The sequence below is a fragment of the Gopherus evgoodei genome, chromosome 4 (genome assembly GCF_007399415.2).
Source record: "Gopherus evgoodei ecotype Sinaloan lineage chromosome 4, rGopEvg1_v1.p, whole genome shotgun sequence".
Taxonomy (NCBI): Eukaryota; Metazoa; Chordata; order Testudines; family Testudinidae; genus Gopherus; species Gopherus evgoodei.
In genome coordinates, this window is record NC_044325.1 from 22,309,871 (window position 1) to 22,331,936 (window position 22,066).

The following is a 22,066-nucleotide window of genomic DNA, read 5'->3' on the forward strand; positions in this document are numbered from 1 at the left end:
TAAGGGCCTCCAGTATTTCCATTTCAAGTCTGCTTGGGGGACTGAAACTTGGCTTTTTCCTTTTTTTGTTCTAACTTAAATGTTAAGTCATTAAAAATGTCTGTATCAAAGAAATAATTTAGATCTTAGAATTCCATTCTTAACTCACCCAGGTATTTCAGCACACGTGGAATGTAAACCTTGTCACTGTTCAGAGACCCAGCACTACCTATGCTCAACAAAGTAGGGTTAGGGACAGGCTTGCAGTATTAACCTGGCATTTCTCTGTTTTTTTCTGGTTTGAGTTAGGTCCTGAGCAGTACTTCAATAGCTCTGTGTGTATACACCCACCCACCCACACACACTCTCTCTCTCTCTAACTACATATCTAAACAAATGGTATAGCAACCCACCTACTGCTTCCTCCAAGGCCATTAACATCCATAGGGAATAGAGCTATATCATTTCAGGAGGAAAGCTACATCTGTAGAACTTCTTATATAACAGGTTGAATTCAACAGAATTGCTTTCTGCCTTTAATCTGCTCAACAGTTTATCTGTGCTGTCCTGGTTGGTTGAGCTTTCTTTAAACCATTACAGATTAGTGTTCTGCTGTGACTTGTTAAAAGCTTAGCTTTGTTTATTTTTGTCAAGAACAGGGAGAAACCAGGTTCAAATTTTCATACAGCAGTTCGCAATATTAAAAAAAACGTGCCCCAGCATGAATCAATATATTTTGTTTTGCACAAAATATAACATACAGAGAAGCAATGAGAAGAGAGATATTACCAGTGGCTGGGAAGAACATAATAGAGACTTTATTAAAAAAAAGGAAAGAGACATTTAGAGCTTCAGAAATATGTACAATAATTTTAATCCGTAAATACAAAATTTAATCTGATGTTCAAAATAGATCAACCACGCCAACTAGCTTTATATAAGAGACCAAATAATAAGCGGTTTAGTAAATTACCGCTAAAGAAGATTTATAATTTTACTAAGTTTACATCACTGTTACAATTTATTAAGAGAGAAATCCTGCCAATAGTGATTTTTTCCATCATTCAGTTGCAGCAGGATCAAATAACATAACACTTATTAAAAAAAAAAAATAGAACTCAGATACATTGCTTACAAAGCAGTGTTTAGGTAACATTAAAACACTTTGTGGTAAATTCTCACAACTGACTTACGAAAAGTGAAAGCAGCTGATCTATCATAAGATTTTGGTATGAATGAGCCATCATGGCTGAAGCCTCTATAATGATGTTCCCAATATATTCTTATGGACCAGATCCAACAGCTGCCATGCTTGTGTGACTTCAGTATAATCTATCTGATTACTAGATGCCAGTTTGGGATGCGAGAGAGAGACCATGTTCTTGAACATATTGCAAATAATCTTCTGTGCAGCCAAATACTGTTCCAGGGAAACACCCGTTCTGTGACCGCTCAATGTGATTGCTGTATGAGCTCACAACTTCAGCATCTAAAATGAGTCAATGAGGATCTTTCCAAAGATCCAAGAATGTCATAAATACTAAATAACTTAAGCAAAACCCAACCAGCCAAACAACCCCCACCCCAGAGTCTGCTGGGGGTGGGGAAATCAAGAAAGGATTCCAAAAAGTAAAAAGAAAATGCTGATAAGTTTTGTTTAAAATCAGCTAAGCGGCTTTATTTTGCAAATTCCAATGAATTGCCATTAGTTATTAATTTATCTTTCCTCTCTGGCAGAAACAGCGTGCTGTTCCAGACCTTCAACTTTCTGTCTATGCAGGGCTGGTTAGTGCTCATGTGTTATTTAAACAAAGCATATTCCAAATGGATCTGACTATATATGGAATTCCCTGACAAGTAAAAGTTTGGATGACTTTAAAAAACAAACAAACCCAAAGTATGCTAAAATAGACTTTTAGTAGCAAAGGTCAGATATCCAGTATGACCCACCATTTCCTTGAGTGGCACACCACTTTTAAACTGGGCAGTTCCCTGCTGCAGAATACCAAATAAGCTACCTTGATTTGATTGGTTGCTGCTGTCAAACCCAGTGCTAGAATTATCCTCGGCTGCTTTTCCAAGGTCAGGGATTTGCAAGCTAATTGTCCTAACATTGTATACTCGAAGCAGAATTTCCAAAGTGTTAATCTCAGTAAAACCATGTTCTTCCATAGCCAGGCAGGTTCTTTGAACTTGTTCAATGCAAGGGGAGAAGGAGCAGATGCGTCCACCTACAAAATAAGACAGGCAGTGGGGGAGAGAGGAAAACAACTTAATTAATCTTTGCCAAATTCTCTCAGCACAACTCTTCGTACAGTTCACATACATAATTAAAAGACCTAATATGCCTAAGAAATAAAGATCTCCAAGGAGATAACTATGCGTTTATAGAGTCAACATAAAAATGGTGACGATTTTACAAGCTGTTTCAGCCCACTTTATAAGTACAAATATGAGCACAGATTAATCCATTTTTGGAATACACACTTGTCCATGATTTTAGTTCATGGTTCGGCTGTAGAGCTGATCGCATTAGACTGCTGAATTTTTTTTGGAATCAACACATACGACCCCTGGACTGATGCAGTAAACTAAAGTTGACTCATGCAGTAAGATGAATGTTAGTTTTTAACTCTGCTCCACATTGCAGCATTGCCTTTATAATAAAAGCGCACACACACACACACACACACACACACACACACACACACACACACACACACACACACACACACACACACACACACACACACACACACACACACACACACAAACCTGGCTGTGTTTATTTGAGACAGAGATGGTATGTGTAGACAGAATAAAGTAATCTCTAATCCATAGATGGAGTGTTATTAAAGCTTCACTCTTTTAGTCAAGCAAGCTCTTCTCATGTCTCCTGAATATTAAATTTAAAAAGGCAACCTTGTGTGGGTTTACTGATTGTTAGATAAGGCAGCTTCATGGCATATGCATCAAAACCTCTGCACCACCAGACAAGACTTTAAATTGTATACTGTTACTTTCCTTCCCACTGAAGCACCCCCCAGCCTTTTGCCTTTAATTACTGAGTATTTTTAGCGCCACCCCCTTCATTAGCCCCAATGTCACCTTTAGAGCTGGGAAAAGAACGATTCAGATTTACTCTAAAAAGCCACAGCCAAATCAGATCAAGGAATTATAGAGACACTGTCTACCATAAATCCAGGTCATGTGGTCTCACTCATGATGTAATGTCCCATGATGCAACTGCCCTTACTGAAAACATATACGGGGGAGGGGAATGATGGAAGAACACAAAAGTTGAAGCTATAATATTTTCAGATGAAAATATGTATCGATCTGCTTTGCATTCCTTCCTATCGCTCTCTCATGCTCCAGGTCTACTAATCCAGGCAAACCTCCTAAGCACAGTTATGTAAGCAGTTAAAGAACCCATGTATCTGACAGCAAAGCATCCTGCTAAAGATAGAGGCTAAACTGGTCCCACACGAGGACTGGTTTATGTCAATTTTTTTTGGTTTTTAAAGCTACAGATCTAAAAAAGGACGGTGTCAGGTTTGAACGCAAGTGCTGCTGTAATGCCCGAGTTACAGTGCAGCAATGATGTGCTGGGTGGTGATTGGGGGAGAATTCTTTCTGTGACCATTAATCCATTCTGCAGTAAATAGGTTTCAGATTGGATTTTATTTTAGTCTTCTAATAGAGTCTTCCATGCACACATCTTCAAAGCAGCCTTTTGTCAAGCAATTCCCTGAAGTCACAATTAAAAAAACAAATCAAGTAATCACCTGCAAAAGTGACTTTGGGTTACTGTGTATTCCACCAAGCCTGATGATTGCAATTTAGTTGCACATCCATACAGCTAGTACCAATGAAACAAGACGTTATATGGATTAACCTGCATGGCTACCAAAATTACTCTGAAGCTGACAGGATTTTTTTGGGGGGAGGGCGGGGAGGGAGAAGGAGGGCGACTAGTACATTTTTCTACTACAGTTTTTGTAGACATAACTGCGTAGAGGAGAAGCTGGGAGGGGAATTTCTGTTATATAATTAGAAAGCTAGTATGATATATGCATGTTGTAAAGAAAGACATTACATTCTCATTGTGTAGGAAACCAAACAAGTGTCTAACTTAGTTAAATGTCATTTCACAATAAACTCTTTGTCTTCAGAGAAAGAAGTTGCAGAGAAATCAGAGTTCTGCTAGTGCTTCATTCAGTGCTTTACATTTATAGTAAGTAGATTCTGCTGATTTGTTTGGACTCCGAAGATGGTTTTAGATATACAAATCTGCATTACTTTCCAAAAGCATGAAGCCTGCACGCAGCTGTTGTAATATTGGCCATCGGCAGTTCTTATCAAGCCTCAAAACCACAACATCGTGCATTTTTGTTTCATGGGCTGGTTAGCTGACCACAGAATGTCTATACCAAATTTGGGGATGATTAGCAAAACAAACACTGACCGCCCACACACTAGACTGTTCAGAGAGCCAGGCGGATTACACAAATCGGGTGTTCAAACCACCTGGTGGTAAAGGAAGAGCTTGTTTGAAATAACTACGATAACATGCAGAAGGAAGTGCAGAACAAGGGTCACATTGCTTAATGCACTGTGAGAAGGCGCTCAGATGTTACAATCATGAAGGCGGTATAAGAACCTGTATGTTGTTTTCAGTTTTTCTACTTATTTTGGATTACCTGTTTCCTCTTGTTATTAAATAGAAGGGGTACCCCATAACACACCTAAAAATAAGCCTAGGTGCAGTAACTACCAAGCATCCTGCTTTAAGGCTTCCACTAGTTGGGAGAAGGGTCCCACATACTTTTTCCTGTACAGACCAGCCAGCAGGACAGATTTGATTGTTATGATGTTGGACTTCCTTAGGGGGCGTCCAGCCGATGTTAGTGAAAGGCTGGAAGGGATTCAGGCTACCATTCTGCAAGCAAATAAGAGATTTGAGGGGTGGGGGGAAACAATATGAAAGACTGAGTAGCTCTGACTGACGTTGTATTTCTGGAGTAGGGAAAACACTGGTGCTTGAGACACATAACTGCTCATCTGAAAACTGGCTCAGCCTCAGAAAGGATGTGAGGCTTGTTGATAGGACAGAGGTCGAAAGGCTTCCCCTACCACATCAAGCTATGGAAATGCTGGAGATGGATAGTTTTGAATTTCCCCGACAGTGGGTTGCATTGTGCGTCATACTCTTTGGATTATCAGCCATGCAACACTGGGTACTTTACAGTCGTCACACAGATGTAAATCTAGTTTCCAGCATTCACAGTTCACTAAATGAGCTCTGTTGTCCTTTAGACAGCAAGAGGCATTTAGAGTTTAAGAGACTGCACGTTGCATTGCTTTGTTCTGCCACGCTGAGGAGTCCTTCATGAATGGAGTAAAGACATGTGCTCCCCATTCGCTTGCATGCGCACTGCTCTGTTTCTGGACAACCAGGGGTGGACTGGACCCACCAGTAGTAAAAACAGCTCAAAAGCTGAAACTTCTTAACTGAATTTGGCTCATTTGAGTGCTTTCCTTTGAGAAAATCTACTGCTACTAAATTTGTTTAATGAGATCTGTGTGTCATCATAAAACAATAGAGTAATTATCTGAGATTAATCCAGCTCACATTGGGAAGCTGTGTGAGCTTTTTAATCTGAGGCGCTGTCTAAAAATGTATGTTTATTCATGTATAATGCATCTGACAAGTACTACGGTTGAGGGGAAAAGAATAATGAGTCTGTATGAAAGCGCCTCCCTCCCCCTTCATGTTACAGGCAGCGAATTTGTTGGAAATGTTTAACGCAGAGGTTAAATCTCACCAAGCTGTAGGCTGGGGATGAGCCCATAGAGTGTCTGGCAGCCATTATAAATAAGTAGGGGATTGAGAGTTTCCAACCTGAGCTTTGACTTCTGTAAAGATTAGAGAGGAGAGAGAGAGAGAGAGAGAGAGATACAAAAATGGGGGTGAGGGTAAGAGATAATACCTGGCACCTGCATAGTGCTTTGTATGTTCAAAGCACTGGACAGACATCTAACTAATAATGAAGGGACACATCCTGACATCCTTAGTAAGGGCCAGTGTCTGTTCCGGGTCACTTAAGTGAAAATTGAGAATAACTCTGCTTACTTCAAGAGTAATTCCAAATTTACACCGGTGTAGAGCAGAGCAGAATTTGGCTCTTGATTATTTGCCTGAGCAATAATGAACATCTCCTTGCAGTCAAGAGGAATTTTGCTTAGCTAAAAACTGAGCTGGTACTTCTAGATATGACCCCAGTTAAAGAAAAACTGGCAATGCTCTCCCTTTCACAAGAATTCTAATGCACACTTAATGTTCCAAAGGATACATAATATAAACACCAATTATACACTCTTGCTTTTGCAAGTTCTCTCTTCTAGATATAGGTGCTCCGCTAGGTTAATTTGTCACTGGTGTGTTCTGAAAGACTATGAGTAGAGAATCTGGAGTAACCAAAGCACCATTAAGTTCCACATGAAGGGGCCCAATTATTCTGAACTTTGAAAGTGATTCTGTGATGTAGGAGATACAATACGTAATTTTATTTTTCTTAGGAAAAAAGAACATAATTCACAGTGTTTTGGGATTTCAGTGGAGTGTCACAATAAGAACGCTAAATTACAAAGATCCCAGGAAAAAAAATAGGCACTAATAGTTTGTGGGGGCGAGGCAGCAGTGTCACAGAAAAGCATCACTATGGCATTTACTCTGTGCTAGTAAAACACTAAAAATATTGCATTTCCAATGGAGGACAGGATGTCCTTTAAGCAAGTGTACACGTGGGTGATGCAATGAAATTAGAGGATCCAGTTGTCAGAGAAAATGACAGATCTCTTGATTCAGAAAATATTCACTGAATCATTTGCCAGATTGTTAACAAGAATTTTATGTACAATTTTTTTGGGGGGTGGGTGCATTCCCAAAAGGCATTGGATAAGAGTCAGCTGTTATTGCACTGTGTGCAAGGCTGGCCTCAGGAGTTGTGTGGGGAGTATTTCAGGTTTGTTCCATCCCTGTTTCTTGCTGTGGGAGCAACATAGCTCAACTGCTGGGGCCTTTGGTTCATACATAGTTACTTGTGTCTTATGAAATGTCCACAGCTGTGGGACTGGCGCTGCTGTGAGGCTCCTACCTAGTTGGGGGCTGTATGTGGTATCTGCTGAATCTGAGCACTTAGGTAGGGCTTCACAATCACTAAGTGTCACAACATCCCTGTGAAGTGTGTAGAATACCTGTTTTACAAATGGGGTAACTAAGGCTGGAAGGCTATAGGACTTGACCAGGGCCAAAGAAGGAGGCTGTGTCACAGCTAGGAGTAGAATGAAGGAGACTCTTGTTCTCCATCCTGTGCTTGACCAATTAGACCACATGGCCTCTCACGCTACAGCCTCCCCTCTGTGGCTTTGTTTATAATGGTTTTTTTTTTTAAACCTTAAGTGAATAGATTGCTATTTAATTCAAGGCAGCAAACACATATACAAAGGCTAGCTCTGACACTCGACCAAGGTTTATTCCAGGGGGCAAATGTTTGTAGTTGATCCTGGAACAAACTTACATGGCAACAAGAGCGTCATCAAAAGTTTGAGTATTGTGTGTCCTGAGGGAGGACGGTCTTCCACTTACGGCACCTGTCTGCTAGATTTAATTCCCTGCCTTGCTGTAGGCTACCTGTGTGACCATGGGCAAGTCTTTTAGTCACTCTGTGCCTCAGTTCCCCATCTGTATAATGGGGATCACAGCATTTCCCTACTTCACAGGGGTGCTATGATTACAAACCCATTGAAGACTGCAAGGTGCTCAGATACCACAATGACAAGGTCTTCAGTTTTTATAACAGCCAAGAGTGTCTGTACTAACCTGTAAAAATCTGTTAGCGACCTCTAGGTAACTGGCAAGTGATTAACTTGAGTCATAGAGGATTTGTCTACACTGGTTAACCTCAAGTTCACAATGACTGGTCAGAAGAGGAATCAGCCCAATTGCAGGTGATCAGCTGGGAGGGAGCTTGCAGCAAATCCTACCATTATTAGCATCAGTCCTTATGTCACTGACTTCTTTTCCCCACGACAGTCTGGTCAGGAGTCTTCCCCACCAACCCCCAAATTGGGAAAAACCTGTGGCATGGTTTTCACTTCTCCCGGGGCCAGCCCTGGCTGGCTACAGGCAGGGGACCATAAATAACCTATGAGGCTCAGGAAAGAAAGTCAGTGAAATCTTTTGCATAGTGGAAACTATGTACACTGAAGGTTTTTTAAAACTGAAAGCTGAGGTTAGCCCAGTGCAAATAATTCCTTACCCTCCTCACAGAGCTGGGGCGGGGGGGAAGGGATTATGTAATATTTTTATAGACACTGTCTGAGAAAATAATGAGGCCTAACAGATAATGATTACAACACAACATTCTATATTGTTGTGCTGGGGAAAAATAGGAGCAAAAAGGCCTGTTTTAAACCTATTTTGAACAAAGAAAACCAAGTTCTTGGAAGAAAAAGAAAGAACACTCTGAATAAGTGCAGAGCAGCGGAGTTGTACTGTACTGTAGGTAGACGAACAGACACAAACCCTCAGAGGAAGCTTTTAGAGGAACCTTTTACTGACAAGGCATAACCTCAGTGGACCAATTATCTGCCCTGGCCAAGCACCACAATAGCCAACCTGCCAACAGTGTGTCATCTGCCTCAATCGATATCTTAAGAGTAACTGTGCAAATTTCCCTCTTTTAATTAATGGGTGCACGACACTTAAGTTGAAGTGGGAAGTCTGGATAAAAGGGTTAACGCTGCACACACAAAAACCAAGGGATTGTTTCTATAAGTTCAGTATTCAGACTGTTGATCTAAGCAGCAAAAAAAACTGGTTTATGAGACAAGGGTCTTGAGTAAAACCCCAGCTATACTTCACCCGCATAGTTAATTTAAATAGAATATTTAAAAGCCTGCATGAACACAATTATAGAAACAAGCTTCTGCCTAGTCTTCTTGAGCCTTGAAAGCATTGGATAACATTTACGATGGAGGGAAAGGAGGTTGGGAAATTAATATTAGAAAGCTTTGGTTCAACACTATTCAGCTATGAGATTTCTGTAAGTACCTATAGTTCCCAGATATTCTGAAACTCTAAACAGGTTATTTTTGTTAAATTACGGAGCTATAGCTCCATATTTCTAGCTTTGTTTTTTTGATTCAGCCTGAAGGAGTTAATAAGATCTTAGCCAAAAATCAAGGTCAGACACTGTGAAAAGCAGCCATTACTGTGAAAACCATCAATCAGCAGATGCTGCCGAGGAAAGAGCATAGGTCTGGGAATGGAAGCAAGACAGGCCGTGACGCGCTGCCGAATCACTGAGATATTGGAAGGAAAGGTTTTTTGCTGAAAGTATGAAAAGTGAAATCAGCAGAGAGGGATGCAGCTACGGTGCAGAGGAGTCTGAATGGGCACAGAGCACATACTGGTAATTAACAACAAATAAGGGCCTTCGAGCCACAAACCCACTGGCCATTTTAGTCTCCGAGCTCTCCACAATTTAACAATCCTTTAAACGGGAGGCCAGGACAATCTGAGGCAGGAACATGAGTAATAAATGTATCCTTTGAACATGGCTATTAACCTTCAGCCTATGAAAATAACGAACTACAGCTATTTAGAGCTTGGGACTGAGTAGAGGAGGAAAAATAAATACTTATCGTAAGGCTTTGTTGACCATGTACTCTGAAAGTTAGCTCTTAATATCCTCCTAGCTGATGTTTTTATTATAAATCCTGTTTTTGTTGTGTTTTGTTTTTTAAGGAAGAGACAAGAGAATGGTGTACGTTTAATCTGCTTATTCCAGTCTTAAATTTTAAGCATATGTCCTTAAGACTTTAAGAAATAAAATGACTACTATCCAACAGCAATGTAGTCATTTTTGTATTATGCATTGTGGCCATCTTACTTAGAATAAAATCCCCTGTATGAATAGCTTATATGTGATTGCACACAGAGAGGGATGTGTGGGAACGCATTTTCTCCAATGATAATTACCACTCAACTCATCACTAAGAGTTTTGGTGAATAAAGACTCTAAGTGTACTCAGTATTCCCACTGCAAAATAGCTTTTGATTATGTGAAATCAGCCAAACAAAAGGCACACTCATATATTCTGTTGGGGGTTTTAAGTCACCTTGCGAGCACTTTTCAGTTTTCCAAAATATATAAACAATCAGCATTGTTTCTAGTTATACTATACCCACAAAAGGAATCGATTTTCATCACTGATAATGGAAAAGCTACTTCATATTGCAGCATAAATCAGTCTTCAGCACAACAAGCTAGCACAAAACCCAAATAATGAGTCAGGGCATGTCCACACTGCACGCTAAGCCTGGGCTCTGACTCAGGTTTGAGTCCAAGCCCCCATTCCATCTGACTCATGTTAGCAAGCACTCAGGACCTGGCTCCTGGCTTGGGGGTGGGAGGAGAGGTGTCAGAGAAAGGGTGTCAGAGCCTAAGTACTGCTGTGTGCCTCAAATCCATGCCCTGCTAGAGTGGACGTAGCATAAGCTACAGATCCACGTCAGAAAGTCTGCATAGTGCAGTATGCAAACATTAGCATGGCTGTGAAACCCAGATCCAATAAGTTTACAATGCTGTCTGGACACTCAAGTGCGGGCTTAGAAACACCGAGTCCACAAGCCCAGATGCCACTGATCCAGGCTTAGTGTGCCATATAGACATACCTTTAGAGCACTGTCAGTTCTCAGGTACTGTGGTTTGTTTACAATGATCCTAACTACAAAAGGTGATTGACAATTTTGCCTTTCTACTGCTATGTAATACAGGGCAACCTATAAGCAACCATGTGACATTTGTTCTACTTTGCACTGGGTAAATGGACGCTACATTACAGCACACAGTAAGGTATAGCTCCAGATCTACGTAAATAAATCAGCTTTCCAGGATCTCAACCACTGGAATGTTCCAAGGATTCTAAGCCTAGAAAGGCTCAAGCATGGCTACTTAGCAGTCTCAACATATACTGGCTAAATAATTCAAGTTGTACTGTGTAATGCAGCTCCTTCATCTGAACAGAGGAATCAGCTGAGCATTACGCTCACTGGATTAGATAATTTGAGCATGGGAAGGGCACTACACAGCGCAGTATGAATTAGTTTCTCAGCAGACACTGGAAGCAGCTATGATTGCAGCTGTAACCCTTGCAAGCATAGACCATTTATTGTGGGATTGTTTGTTTGTCATTTTAAAGTATATGTTGCTTCTGGCAAAGTGTTAAGAAATTTTTCAGTGGCAGCCGAGGGAACTCCATACATAGGCCTGGTTCAGCCAGGTTCTTAACATGTGTTGAGCTTTAAGTATATGCTAAAGTCCCTTGTCTTAAATGTGACCTAAGAATGTACTTAAAATTAGGCACAATATTCCATGCCTTAATGAACAGAAATGGACTTCAGCATGTGATCAACTAAGTCCCTTGCTGAATCTGGGCTCTAGCAAGGGGTGCTCTGCATCGTGCAGGAACAGCCTCTTGATTAAGAGAATTCTCTTTGTGGCTAAACTAGAGTATTTGGTAAGGATGTCACAACTCATCCAAGGCCTTGTTTACACAGGAACACAGGGCTGCCCAGAGGATTTAGGGGGTCTGGGGTAAGGCAATTTCAGATGCCCCTTCCATAAAAAAAAGTTGCAATACTATAGAATACTATATTCTTGTGGGGGCCCCTGTGGGGCCCGGGGCAAACTGCCCCTCCCCCCCTCTGGGCAGCCCTGCAGGAACATTTTTTTTTTGTTAGAAGCTAAGGTGTGACTGTAAACCAGTGGTTCTCAACCTATTTGCCATTGTGGGCTGCACATGCAGCTCTCTATCTGTTATGTGGGCCACAACCATACAATATATATATATATACACACACACTACTTGTATGGCCCTGAGGATGTCACATGGGCTGCAGCTGTGCGCAGATTGGGCCACAAGCGGCTCACAGGTTGAGAACTGCTGCTGTAAACCAACAAAGACTGGTATAACACACTTATTCCAGTATAACAGTGGCTTTATTCAGCTTAAGTTATGTTGCTTATAACAGAAGAAGGGTGTTCATGCAAGGGCTTACATCAGTGTAACTGTACCAGGTAACAGGTAAAACTTTCCCATGAAGAAAAGTCTTAGAGTCCCACTCTCATTCAAGTTAATGACAACATTCCCACCAACTTTACATGGCTAGGATAGAGAAAGAAAGAAAGAAAGAGTGTGCTTAAGTAAAACCACTTCTCTCCAGGGATTATATACGTGGTGTTTATCGAATCTCTCCTGCCCAAAACCTGCAATGATTAACAGGAAGTGTTGTTTAAGATCTATTACAGACACTTTTCCAGTGAAACGTCAGAGATTTGCTTTCGTCAGTTATGTTACTAGTTCTTCCCACACACTCTTGGAGCTGTTAAAATATGCTTGACAGGGGTTCAAAAGCTTTTTATATGTGGCACATGACAACTGCAGCAGCTGTCACAGAAACCTGTGGGAGAAAGTTGTTTTTCTTCTTTTAAGTCTTTCTCTGTAAACATGAAGACTTTTTTGTAGTCTGAGAAAAAAAGACACCAGAATGGAGATCACACAACAGAATGGGGATACCCCTAACGTATAGGCTCAAAGACAGAAACCATGCACCCACACCCAAGCAAATACAGATCGATGTACAGAAGAGAAGATACCTTCAATTTTTAATGCTGATTTTGCATGTCCTATAGCTTCCCACGGTGACGGAATGTCTAGGAACACTGCATCTGCAACATTCGAGACCCCAAACCCGTTTTTACAGACATCCTGATTCTTCACTGTAACCAGGTGTTCTACTTTATGCTCCTGGAACTCCTCCTTCGCTTTCTCTGCCCTCTGTTGGTGGAACTCCACTGTGTACAGATGCCCTGTTGGAGCCACTGTCCTGATGATAGCATGAGAAAGGGAACCACTTCCGGTACCTGAACAAAAAAAACCAACAGTTTTGAAACACTTCTTGACATGAAGCTCTGAGTGACTGTGGAACTGTCTTCCGAGGGAATCAGCATAAATAGGACCCTACCAAATTCACAGCTGTGAAAAACACGTCATGGACCATGAAATCTGGTCTTCTGTGTGCGTTTAGCCTACACTATACAGATTTCGGGGCGGGGGGGGAGGGAGAAAGTTTCCCAGATTGGGGGTCCTGACCCAAAAAGGAGTTGCAAAGGGTTCACAAGGCTATTTTAGGGGTGTTGTGGTATTGCCACCCTTACTTCTCTGATGCTTTCAGAGCTGGATGGCTAGAGAGTCGCAGTTGTTGGCTGGACACCCAGCTCTGAAGGTAGAGCCACTGGCAACAGCAGCACCGAAGTAAGGACGGCATGGTATGGCATTACCACCTTGACTTCTGCGCTGCTGCCTTCAGAGAGTGGCGGCTGCTGACTGAGGACCCGGCTCTGCAGGCAGCAGTGCAGAAGGAAGGGTGGCAATACCATACCATGCCGTCCTTAGTTCTGCGCTGCTGCAGGTGGTGGCTCTGCCTTCACAGCTGGGCTCCCAGCTAGCAACTGCTGTTCTCCAGCTGCTCTCCAGCTGCCCAGCTCTGAAGGCTGCACTGCTGCAGTAAGGGTAGCAATACTGCAACCTCCCTACAATAACCCTGCGACACTCCACTCCCCCCAACTCCTTTTGGGGTCAGGACCCCATCACTTACAACACCATGAACTTTCAGATTTATATAGCTGAAATAATAAAATGTATGATTTTTTTAATCCTATAACCATGAAATTGACCAAAGTGGATCATGAATTTGGCAGGCCCTATGCATAAGCCCAAATTCTTGGAATATTTTAAAAATCAGAATGAATAAATCAGTTAGTAAAATTTATAACAGCACACAGCCTTACGTCAGCGGAAAGATGGATTAGATGTTTAGATTCTATGAACACTGATCAAAACTCACGTGGGATTTGAATATTTCCCTTTAACCTTTTTTTTTTTTTATGAATTTCCCCCCATCTTTCTGGTTCATTGTTTACAGAAGGCAATTTCCCCAGGGGACCCCAAATCACTTGTTGAGCCAACAAGTAAGTTCAGAAAGAAAACTAGATTGTATGGAAAGCACCAATCTATAACTGTGATGGAAGATATTGAAATAAATGGGTAAATAAAACAAATACTACAGGCACATGAATCACAGGTTCTCCAACCATTATCCAACATCTCTTTTTTAGAGAAAATTAAAAAAAAAAAATCAAGAACAAATTTTTAAATCTCACTTAAGACTTGATTAGAACAAAAGGTGAAATTTTGCTGACAAGTATCAATATCTGAAAGCCCTATTTATGTCCATACATGCAAAGCCCTTTGGGACAAAACCGCTATCACTTACTGTCATTCCTTCTTAGTATTCAGTGGTATGTATTCTCAATGTGCTATAGGCCAAATCCCTGTGAGGTGCTGTGTGCCCTCAGTTCCCACTGAAGTCAATGAGAGTTAAGGGTCCTCGGCACCTTGCAGTATGGTGACTTACAAGACCCTGATTGAGCTAGGTACACAAGTACATGCCTGACTTTAAGCATGTGAATAATCTCAGTGAAGTGAAATAAGACTACCCACACGCTTGGAGTCAGGTACGGGCTTGAGTACTATGCTGAACTGGGGTCTATAACAATAAACCAAAGGATTTTGTGCCTTACTGATTTAGGGAAGGTTTTAAAAAATGACTCTCTGCCCTCTTAAATAAACAGATGAATGACTAATCAGCAATGCTTTAATAAACCCAAAACTACTAAATCTCTTCACACTACAGACTACCCATCTAAATTTTAATTTAAAAAACAAAACAAAAAACCTCACACTTGTTTTTTCATTTTAATTTGATAAGAGTACAGTACTCCAAGTTGTACTTTGATTTGTAGTCCTGTAATCAGAAAACATTTATCCCGCAGAAATTAAAGAAAATTCATACCCAGCCCAGCCACCTAATGGGAATAATTTTTTGACTGCCATGCGGCAAACCAGAGTTGAATGGTTGGTCCAGGGCTCTTGCTCCCTGGCCAGAGAGGGGTGGGAATATTGTGGTGGTATTACACTCTCTTGACTGGTGCAGAAAGTGAGACATTAGGACTTTAAATGTAGAGCCCAGGGGCCAAATTCATCACTACAGTAAGCAACTCCATTGCAGGTTCAAAGCTGCATCCCTGTTTATGCCAGCAAGGAATCTAGCCCTAGGTTTCTGCACTGTGACATACAGCTCTATCAACAGGCTTAAGGAGCATCACTGTGCAACCCCTGTCTCAATCCTGGTGGTTGTGATAAGGGGGTGAGGCAAGGAGAGAAGGAATGGGTGATCCCTGGCATTCTGATACAGACCCAGGCCACTACCAAGGGAATAATAATACTTAGTTCTTATACAGCACTTTTTGTTAGTAGATCTCAAAGCACTTTACAAAAAGGTGATGTCATTATACCAATTTTACAGATGGCAAAACTGAGGCAAAGAGGAAGTGATTTGCCTGAGGTCACCCTGCAGGTCAGCAGCAGAGCCAGGAATAGAATCTAGGTCTCCTGAGTCCCAATTCAGTACTCTATCCATTAAGTCACACTGCACCCCAAGGAAAGTGCTTGGTGCCTGATGTTCTTCCCTGCAGACATTTATTCAAAGGAAAAATCAGCACATCCATGTCAACATTAAAAACACACCAGGCAAGAGCCAATTAACATGTGCACCCAAGAAACAGTACACAAGTATTTTATCTATGAGTTGTAGATGCACACACAAGCATTCCCACCTCTTAAAATGGATTCTGATATGGTAAGCAGGATACTGTTAGAACCGCCTAACATATATGCACAGCAGTGTAATACTATCTTCTGACTGATTTTGACGACAATAGCAGAGAGCTATTGATCATGAGATGCTAAAGTGACTGAAATCCTGTCCTAATGTCTCCAGCCAGAAGGCTAGATTGTGTGACAGAACTTTTGCAGCCCCTGGGAATGTAATTATTTTACCTTCCAACTGGCTAATGTTGCACCTTCTCAGGGTCTATCCCCAATTTATCTAAAGAAGCAAACAGAAGGACTGTCAGCACAGCTGTGACATAAGCAGAAAGGGAGACAGCTTGTGTGTATCTCGTTTCCTTCTTCATATTCTTTTACATTTTTAATGATCTTCCTTTTAAATCTGCTCTTAAACCACCACAGAAGATGTTGTTTTTCTCCTTTCTCGAATCCCCCACAAATGATCCAAGCCAAGACCAGAAAAAAACAGGATGTCGGATGTTGAATTTAAAGGGAGGCATTCTGAGCAGGGCAATTCCTTAAGTGAAGTTACTAGGAATCACTCTGTCATCACTTGAGTACTATGAGCATAAGAAGAAGAATATATGTAACCACAATTCTATTATACTCATGTCATCAATGCTCTCATCTCTAAAGATGCTCACAGGCAGCCCTTTCTGCCAACATTCTCGGTTTCCCATTGTTATGGGAACAAAGTGTTTATGAGTCACAAACCCTTGTAGAAATTAGCTGTCCTAAAGGGAGTGAACATTATGGACCCAATCCTGTGAAGAACTGAGTGCCCGCCCCGCTCTGACTTCAGTCGGAGTTCAGGGCACTCAACACCACACAGAACAGGGCCCTTCACAGATTAGCATTTCCTTCCCCCCCTCTGCATTCACAGCAGTTCACTGCATTCAGCATCTGTCCACAGGGCAATCAAACCCAGCCACCGCTACCCAATCTGCAGTTTTTTCAGAATGCAGGGCATTAATTGTACGTTTCTCTGGTGTAGTGCAGGGGGAAGAAGAGGTTTTACTTCAAAAGGTTATTTCCTCCTTGGCTACTGATCTGTAACAGTTACATTCCTCGATAGTTTCCTCCTCTCTTGTTTCCTCAATTTGTTCTTCAATTTCTTCCTGCGTCCCTCTAATCAGCAACTGAAGAGTAGAACTCAGCAAAATGCTGCCTACAATGGTTTCAAACAGCAGCACTCCAAAATGGGGCTTTTGCTAGGAGCAGGAAACTGGATCTAATCAGCTCAGGCTGCTGTCCCTGGGATACGGGACCATTTAAGCAAGCAGCAAAATGCAGGGGAGCACTGAATTGCTGCGATCTATTGCACAAATTGTGCTATGATACTATCACATTGCAAGAATGTCTCCAAAATAATATCTGCCCCCCTCCCAAAAAAGAAAAACAAACAAACCCCTCAACACCAGGAATATTTAAAATCAGAAGAGCACTTGACTTCAATAGGATTTCATTCCCAAACAGTAGCAGCTAATTTGTCCCAGAAGTGTGTACGCTGGATATGTGCTGAAAGCAGAACAATTTCTGGGACAAATACAGTTTGTAAGTTTTACACCAAATTGTTTGAGTTTTTGATAGGTTGTATTATAAATGGTCTTAAAAATTAAGTTAGCTCTCTAGCAGAGAACAATGCCCATTTGCCTAGAGCACATTACCATGTATGTATCAAGAGTACAAAGACAGCAAAATCTAGGTTACTTTACCCTCATTAAAAAGCTGTTCTAATTGTAGCTACTGCTTTAGAAATCAGGTATGCATACAAAATACCATCTGTGAATCCCACTCAAGCTGCTGCAGGTCCAGACTAAGCCTATGGTCATTATTAATGAGCTTTGCAAACCTGATGTTTCTCTCTATTGACTAAATATTTTATGATTTAAAAGTTCAGCCACAGAGTTACCTTACTGCAGTGTGTGCACCTAATGGCATCAGGCAGATTCCTGTTACAGATCTCTCTCACTGTGGGTGAAATTCATAACCCCAGATGCAGATATTGTATGAGGGGGACCAACCTAAGGCTCAAGGAACCAGAGGCAGGGATTAAGCTCCTGTGCCCAAACCTCACGGGCTTTCTGGCTAGTGACTCTGCAGACCAATGGGCTATGCTCCACCAGCTCACTCATAATCCCTTCTTCTCCCCGATGAGCCTAAAGCTCTGGGGAGCTACGTTTGTGCTACTCCCAGCCTCCTCTGCTGCAGGGCACTGCAATGGTTCAGCCTTCCATGGCTAGAAGGATTTGTGCCAAAATACACCATGCAGTATTTCTGCATCTTTCAACTGCTGCCCTCTCTGTGTAGGAAACACAGCAAATTACTTATTAAATAACCACACAGACCTTATTTGCTGTTCAGGCATAACTGTTCTTTTCACTCTCTCCTTATTGCAATAAGAAGATTTTCAGAGCAAAACCTCTGCACAGACCCCAGCCCTATAGGGGCACGTCTACATTAGGCCAGGGATCTATGCTCTGAGATTGATCCACCAGCGGTTGATTTAGTGGGTCTAGTAAAGACCTGCCAAATTGACTGCAGATCGCTCTCCAGTTGACCCCTGTCCTTTATCTCCGACAAGAAAGTCGACGGGAGATTTTCAGCCCCATGGTGTAGACCCTGCGACAACTCGATCTAAGGTACATTGACTCCAGCTACGTTATTCATGTAGCTGGAGTTGCATAGCGTAGGTTGATTTACCGCGGTAGTGTAGATGTAGCCTTGGTTTGCACGTTTATTTTGTTCCCCACTTGTGGCAGAAGGGTACATTTGGTCCCTTACAAAAATAGTTTATGATATTTCAAAAACTACGTAGACACACATCACACCACTGTCCGAAGACATGCTCACTTGACTGCACCATCACCAGACACTCCAACATTATGTTACCTGACAACTCACTGAAAACAAGTGATTGCTAACCATTTCTAAATCACGTTAGCTTGGTTTTCACCTTGCAAGAGATATTTAAATCGGACAACCTGGAAACCCACCAACTCTTGTATGTAGGAAGCCAGATTTCGAGTTGCATTAGCTTTCATTGCCACAGACCATGTGCACAGGCAGGGATGCTGGAACAATTTCTATAGTGGGAGTGCTGAGAGCCATTGAACCAAATTGTAAACTCTGCATATAATGGAATCCACTTCAAGCCGGGGGTGTGGCAGCAACTCCTGCAATTCTAGTTCCAGCAGCTCCTATGTGCACAGGATCTTCCCCAGAGTCTCTAATCACCGGATTCTGCTTTTTTTTTTAAAATAAACAAAACATTTAATTAAAAAATATATAGATGTGTGGGGCTGTGCAGATGTGAGTATATTTGACTGATAGTCTACACTGTCATCCCAGTAATTCAGGGGTTACAGTTAGAGAAGCTCAGAAACCCACAGGCACTCTCGGATTGCCCCAAGGTAAGAAAAGTTAAAAATAGAAAAAGCATTATCAAATACCATATCAGTATAATATCAAACAAGCCATCAGTAGAACTGTGGTGCTGACTGCAAGATTTGGCCACATGTATCATACTTTTGGGCACAGTAAATACAATAAAATAACAAAGTGCAGTCACATTTGTCTGTCTCCTAGCTACAACTCTCAAAGCTACCAAATAATAATAAGGTAGTGGCAGGCCATCAGTCAGCAGTGGGAACTGATGGAGCCTCAAAGGGCAGGAAAGAAACAGTCTCTAGGCAGTACTAATGCCTCTACAGATTAATGTTTGCCAAGAGGCAGGAAAACAAGAATAAGCACAATAAATGCAGGGAACAGGAAAATTATTATTCATTATTTTCAACACCCAAAGGCATGCTATGGACTTCACAGAAATAATTCAAGCCACAGTTCCTGTCCTAAAAAGCTTACCGTCCAAAGTTAGGCACATGCAGTGGGGATAATACAAAACAAAAAGAGGGGAAAAGAGAGAGGTTACAATAATACTGTCTCAGGGTTACTTCAGTAAGGTAAACATGCATCTCAGAGGGTTCCTTTAGAGAAGAATAGCTCTCTCCCACACTCTCTCTTCTCTCATGGAGGACACAACTGATGTGAGTTTTTAGGAAGGGAAATGAATGAGGAGAGGGTTATTGCTTGGGGAACAGGTTTAGAAAGTGCAATCCCATGCATAAGGTCATACGTAGGGCCCTACCAAATTCACAGTCCATTTTGGTCAGTCTCACAGTCATAGGATTTTTTAAAAATTGTAAATTTCATGATTTCAGTTATTTAAATCTGAAATTTCACAGTGTTGTAATTGTAGGGGTCCTGCCCCCCCAAAAGAGGGGTTTTTTTTGGGGGGTCACAAGGTTATGGAGGAGGGGGGTGCAGTACTGCTGCCCTAACTTCTGCGCTGCTGCTGGCAGTAGCAGAGCTGGGCAGCTGGAGAGTAGCGGCTGCTGGCCGGGAGCCCAGCTCTGAAGGCAGAGCCACCGCCGGCAGCAGCAAAGAGGTAAGGATGGCATGGTGTGGTATTGCCACACTTACCTCTGCTCTGCTGCCTTCAGAGCTGAACCCTTGGTCAGCGGCCACCACTCTCTGGCCACCCAGCTCTGAAGGCAGCGCAGAAGTAAGGGCCACCCCCCTGCAACTCCCTTTTGGGTCAGAACCCTCAATTTGAGAAATGCTCGTCTCCCCTGTGAAATCTGTACAGTATAGGGTAGAAGCACAAAAAACCCTCAGATTTCATGGTGGGACACCAGATTTCATGCCTCGTGACCCATTTTTCACAGCTGTAAATTTGGTAGGGCCCTAGTCATACGGGAAGGAAGTGGGAGAAGGTGAAGAAGGTATCAAGGCTGGCGCCATGAGCAGACAGGATGGGGAACATGAAGACTGAGGTTTCCTTTTTAGAGAAAAGAAAGTCAGATTCCCACTGGAAGTCACCTTCTGCCAAAATGGAGATGTTCACACAGTTCTTAAGCTATACAGTAATATCCCTCTTGGGCTACAGTACTGTCAGCAGGGGTAGCTTCATTAACTACAGTTGCCAAACACTCTGGAGATCAAGGGCCTTTCCACTACTGTCAATGCAAAGACTCCCTTGACTTCCATGGACTTTGGTTAGACCTACTTGTATATCAGCAGAGTGCCACATTCTCTCATGTATTGACAGATGAGGCCAGGCTTATACTGCAGATGTTTTTAAACAGAGATCAGCTTCTCACTTTCTTTTGCTCATGCAGTCGCCAAAGGATATACATGGCAGAAGTTATAAGCTTAGGCTTAGTGTTAATATGTTCCCAAGTTGAACGAATCATTACAGAGCTTTGGGTCACGCCTTATATTAGAAGCACATTTATAAAGTTTATATATGATTAACAGATGTTATAATCATGTTATAGACATGCTAGTATGTGTGAAAAGCATTTATAAGCAAATTAGTAGAAGGTGTTATTGAAAGTTTAAGCAGCCAGTTGACCTGCCGGACTCTGAAACCACAAATTAATCTTGTATTAATTCTTTATTAAATTACATATAAATGTATCCTTAATATAAAGGGTGACCAGAATGAATTTAAACATTTGGATAACTGATTTACAGCACCTCTGGAAGAGCTCGGGAATAGCTTGGTGGTATTCTGAGGATCTCCACAGTCAGTTCCGGCCAGCTCTACCAATGATAATGTCACAGTCAGCAGTCCTAGGACAAACTCAAACCTACTTGAGCCAAACACTCACTGGAATATCTATGTTTCTCTCTGGCTAAATCCTGTATTCAGAATTGCTAAATCTTCCTTTGGTGCCACATGAAAATAGATTTTGGATCTTCAAAAGCTGCTGCAAAACCGAATTGTTCTTGGGGTAACTCTGGTCACTGAATAGAAAATAGCCATGTCTGGGATGCTGATGTCAAGAGTAGTTTTGAAGAGAGTAGTGACATGAAAGAAGATTCAGTTGTATCCCTTAATCTAGACAGAGCCTACAACATGCAATTGCCAAGTGTAGAGATTGACCGAGATTAAAGCTACCTGACAGATGGAAGTCTGAGAGCAACAGACCACTTTCAACAGACAGGTATTTTAACCCTCTCAGGGTTATCTTGAGTCTCTTTCTTCTCTGCAAAGCTCAGGCTGTGTATCCTGTATCTGCCTTTTTGCAGGTTTTCTCATTGTGAAGTTTCCCAGTTCTGGGAGCAGTACTCTTAAAAAGTACAGTACAACCTCAGAATTACAAACAAACCAGTCAAACACACATCACATTTGGAACCGGAAGTATGCAATCAGGCAGCAGCAGACAAAAACAAGAAAATGAAAAGTAAATACACTACA

The 22,066-nt window shown here is 41.8% G+C and overlaps 1 protein-coding gene across 3 annotated transcripts in view; it reads right to left on the reverse strand.

Annotated features, from left to right (window-relative positions):
- Positions 1-829: 829 nt before the first annotated feature.
- Positions 830-22,066, reverse strand: part of TRMT61A (tRNA methyltransferase 61A) — a 31,539-nt gene continuing 10,302 nt past the window's right edge. For all 3 annotated transcript variants that reach the window (XM_030558676.1, XM_030558675.1, XM_030558674.1), the window contains exons 3-4: positions 12,708-12,974; positions 830-2,210 (exon numbers count right to left, since the gene is read on the reverse strand). In XM_030558676.1, the coding sequence (XP_030414536.1) occupies positions 1,882-2,210; positions 12,708-12,974 (596 nt within the window). In that variant the 3' untranslated portion in view covers positions 830-1,881. The remainder of the gene's footprint in view (positions 2,211-12,707; positions 12,975-22,066) is intronic.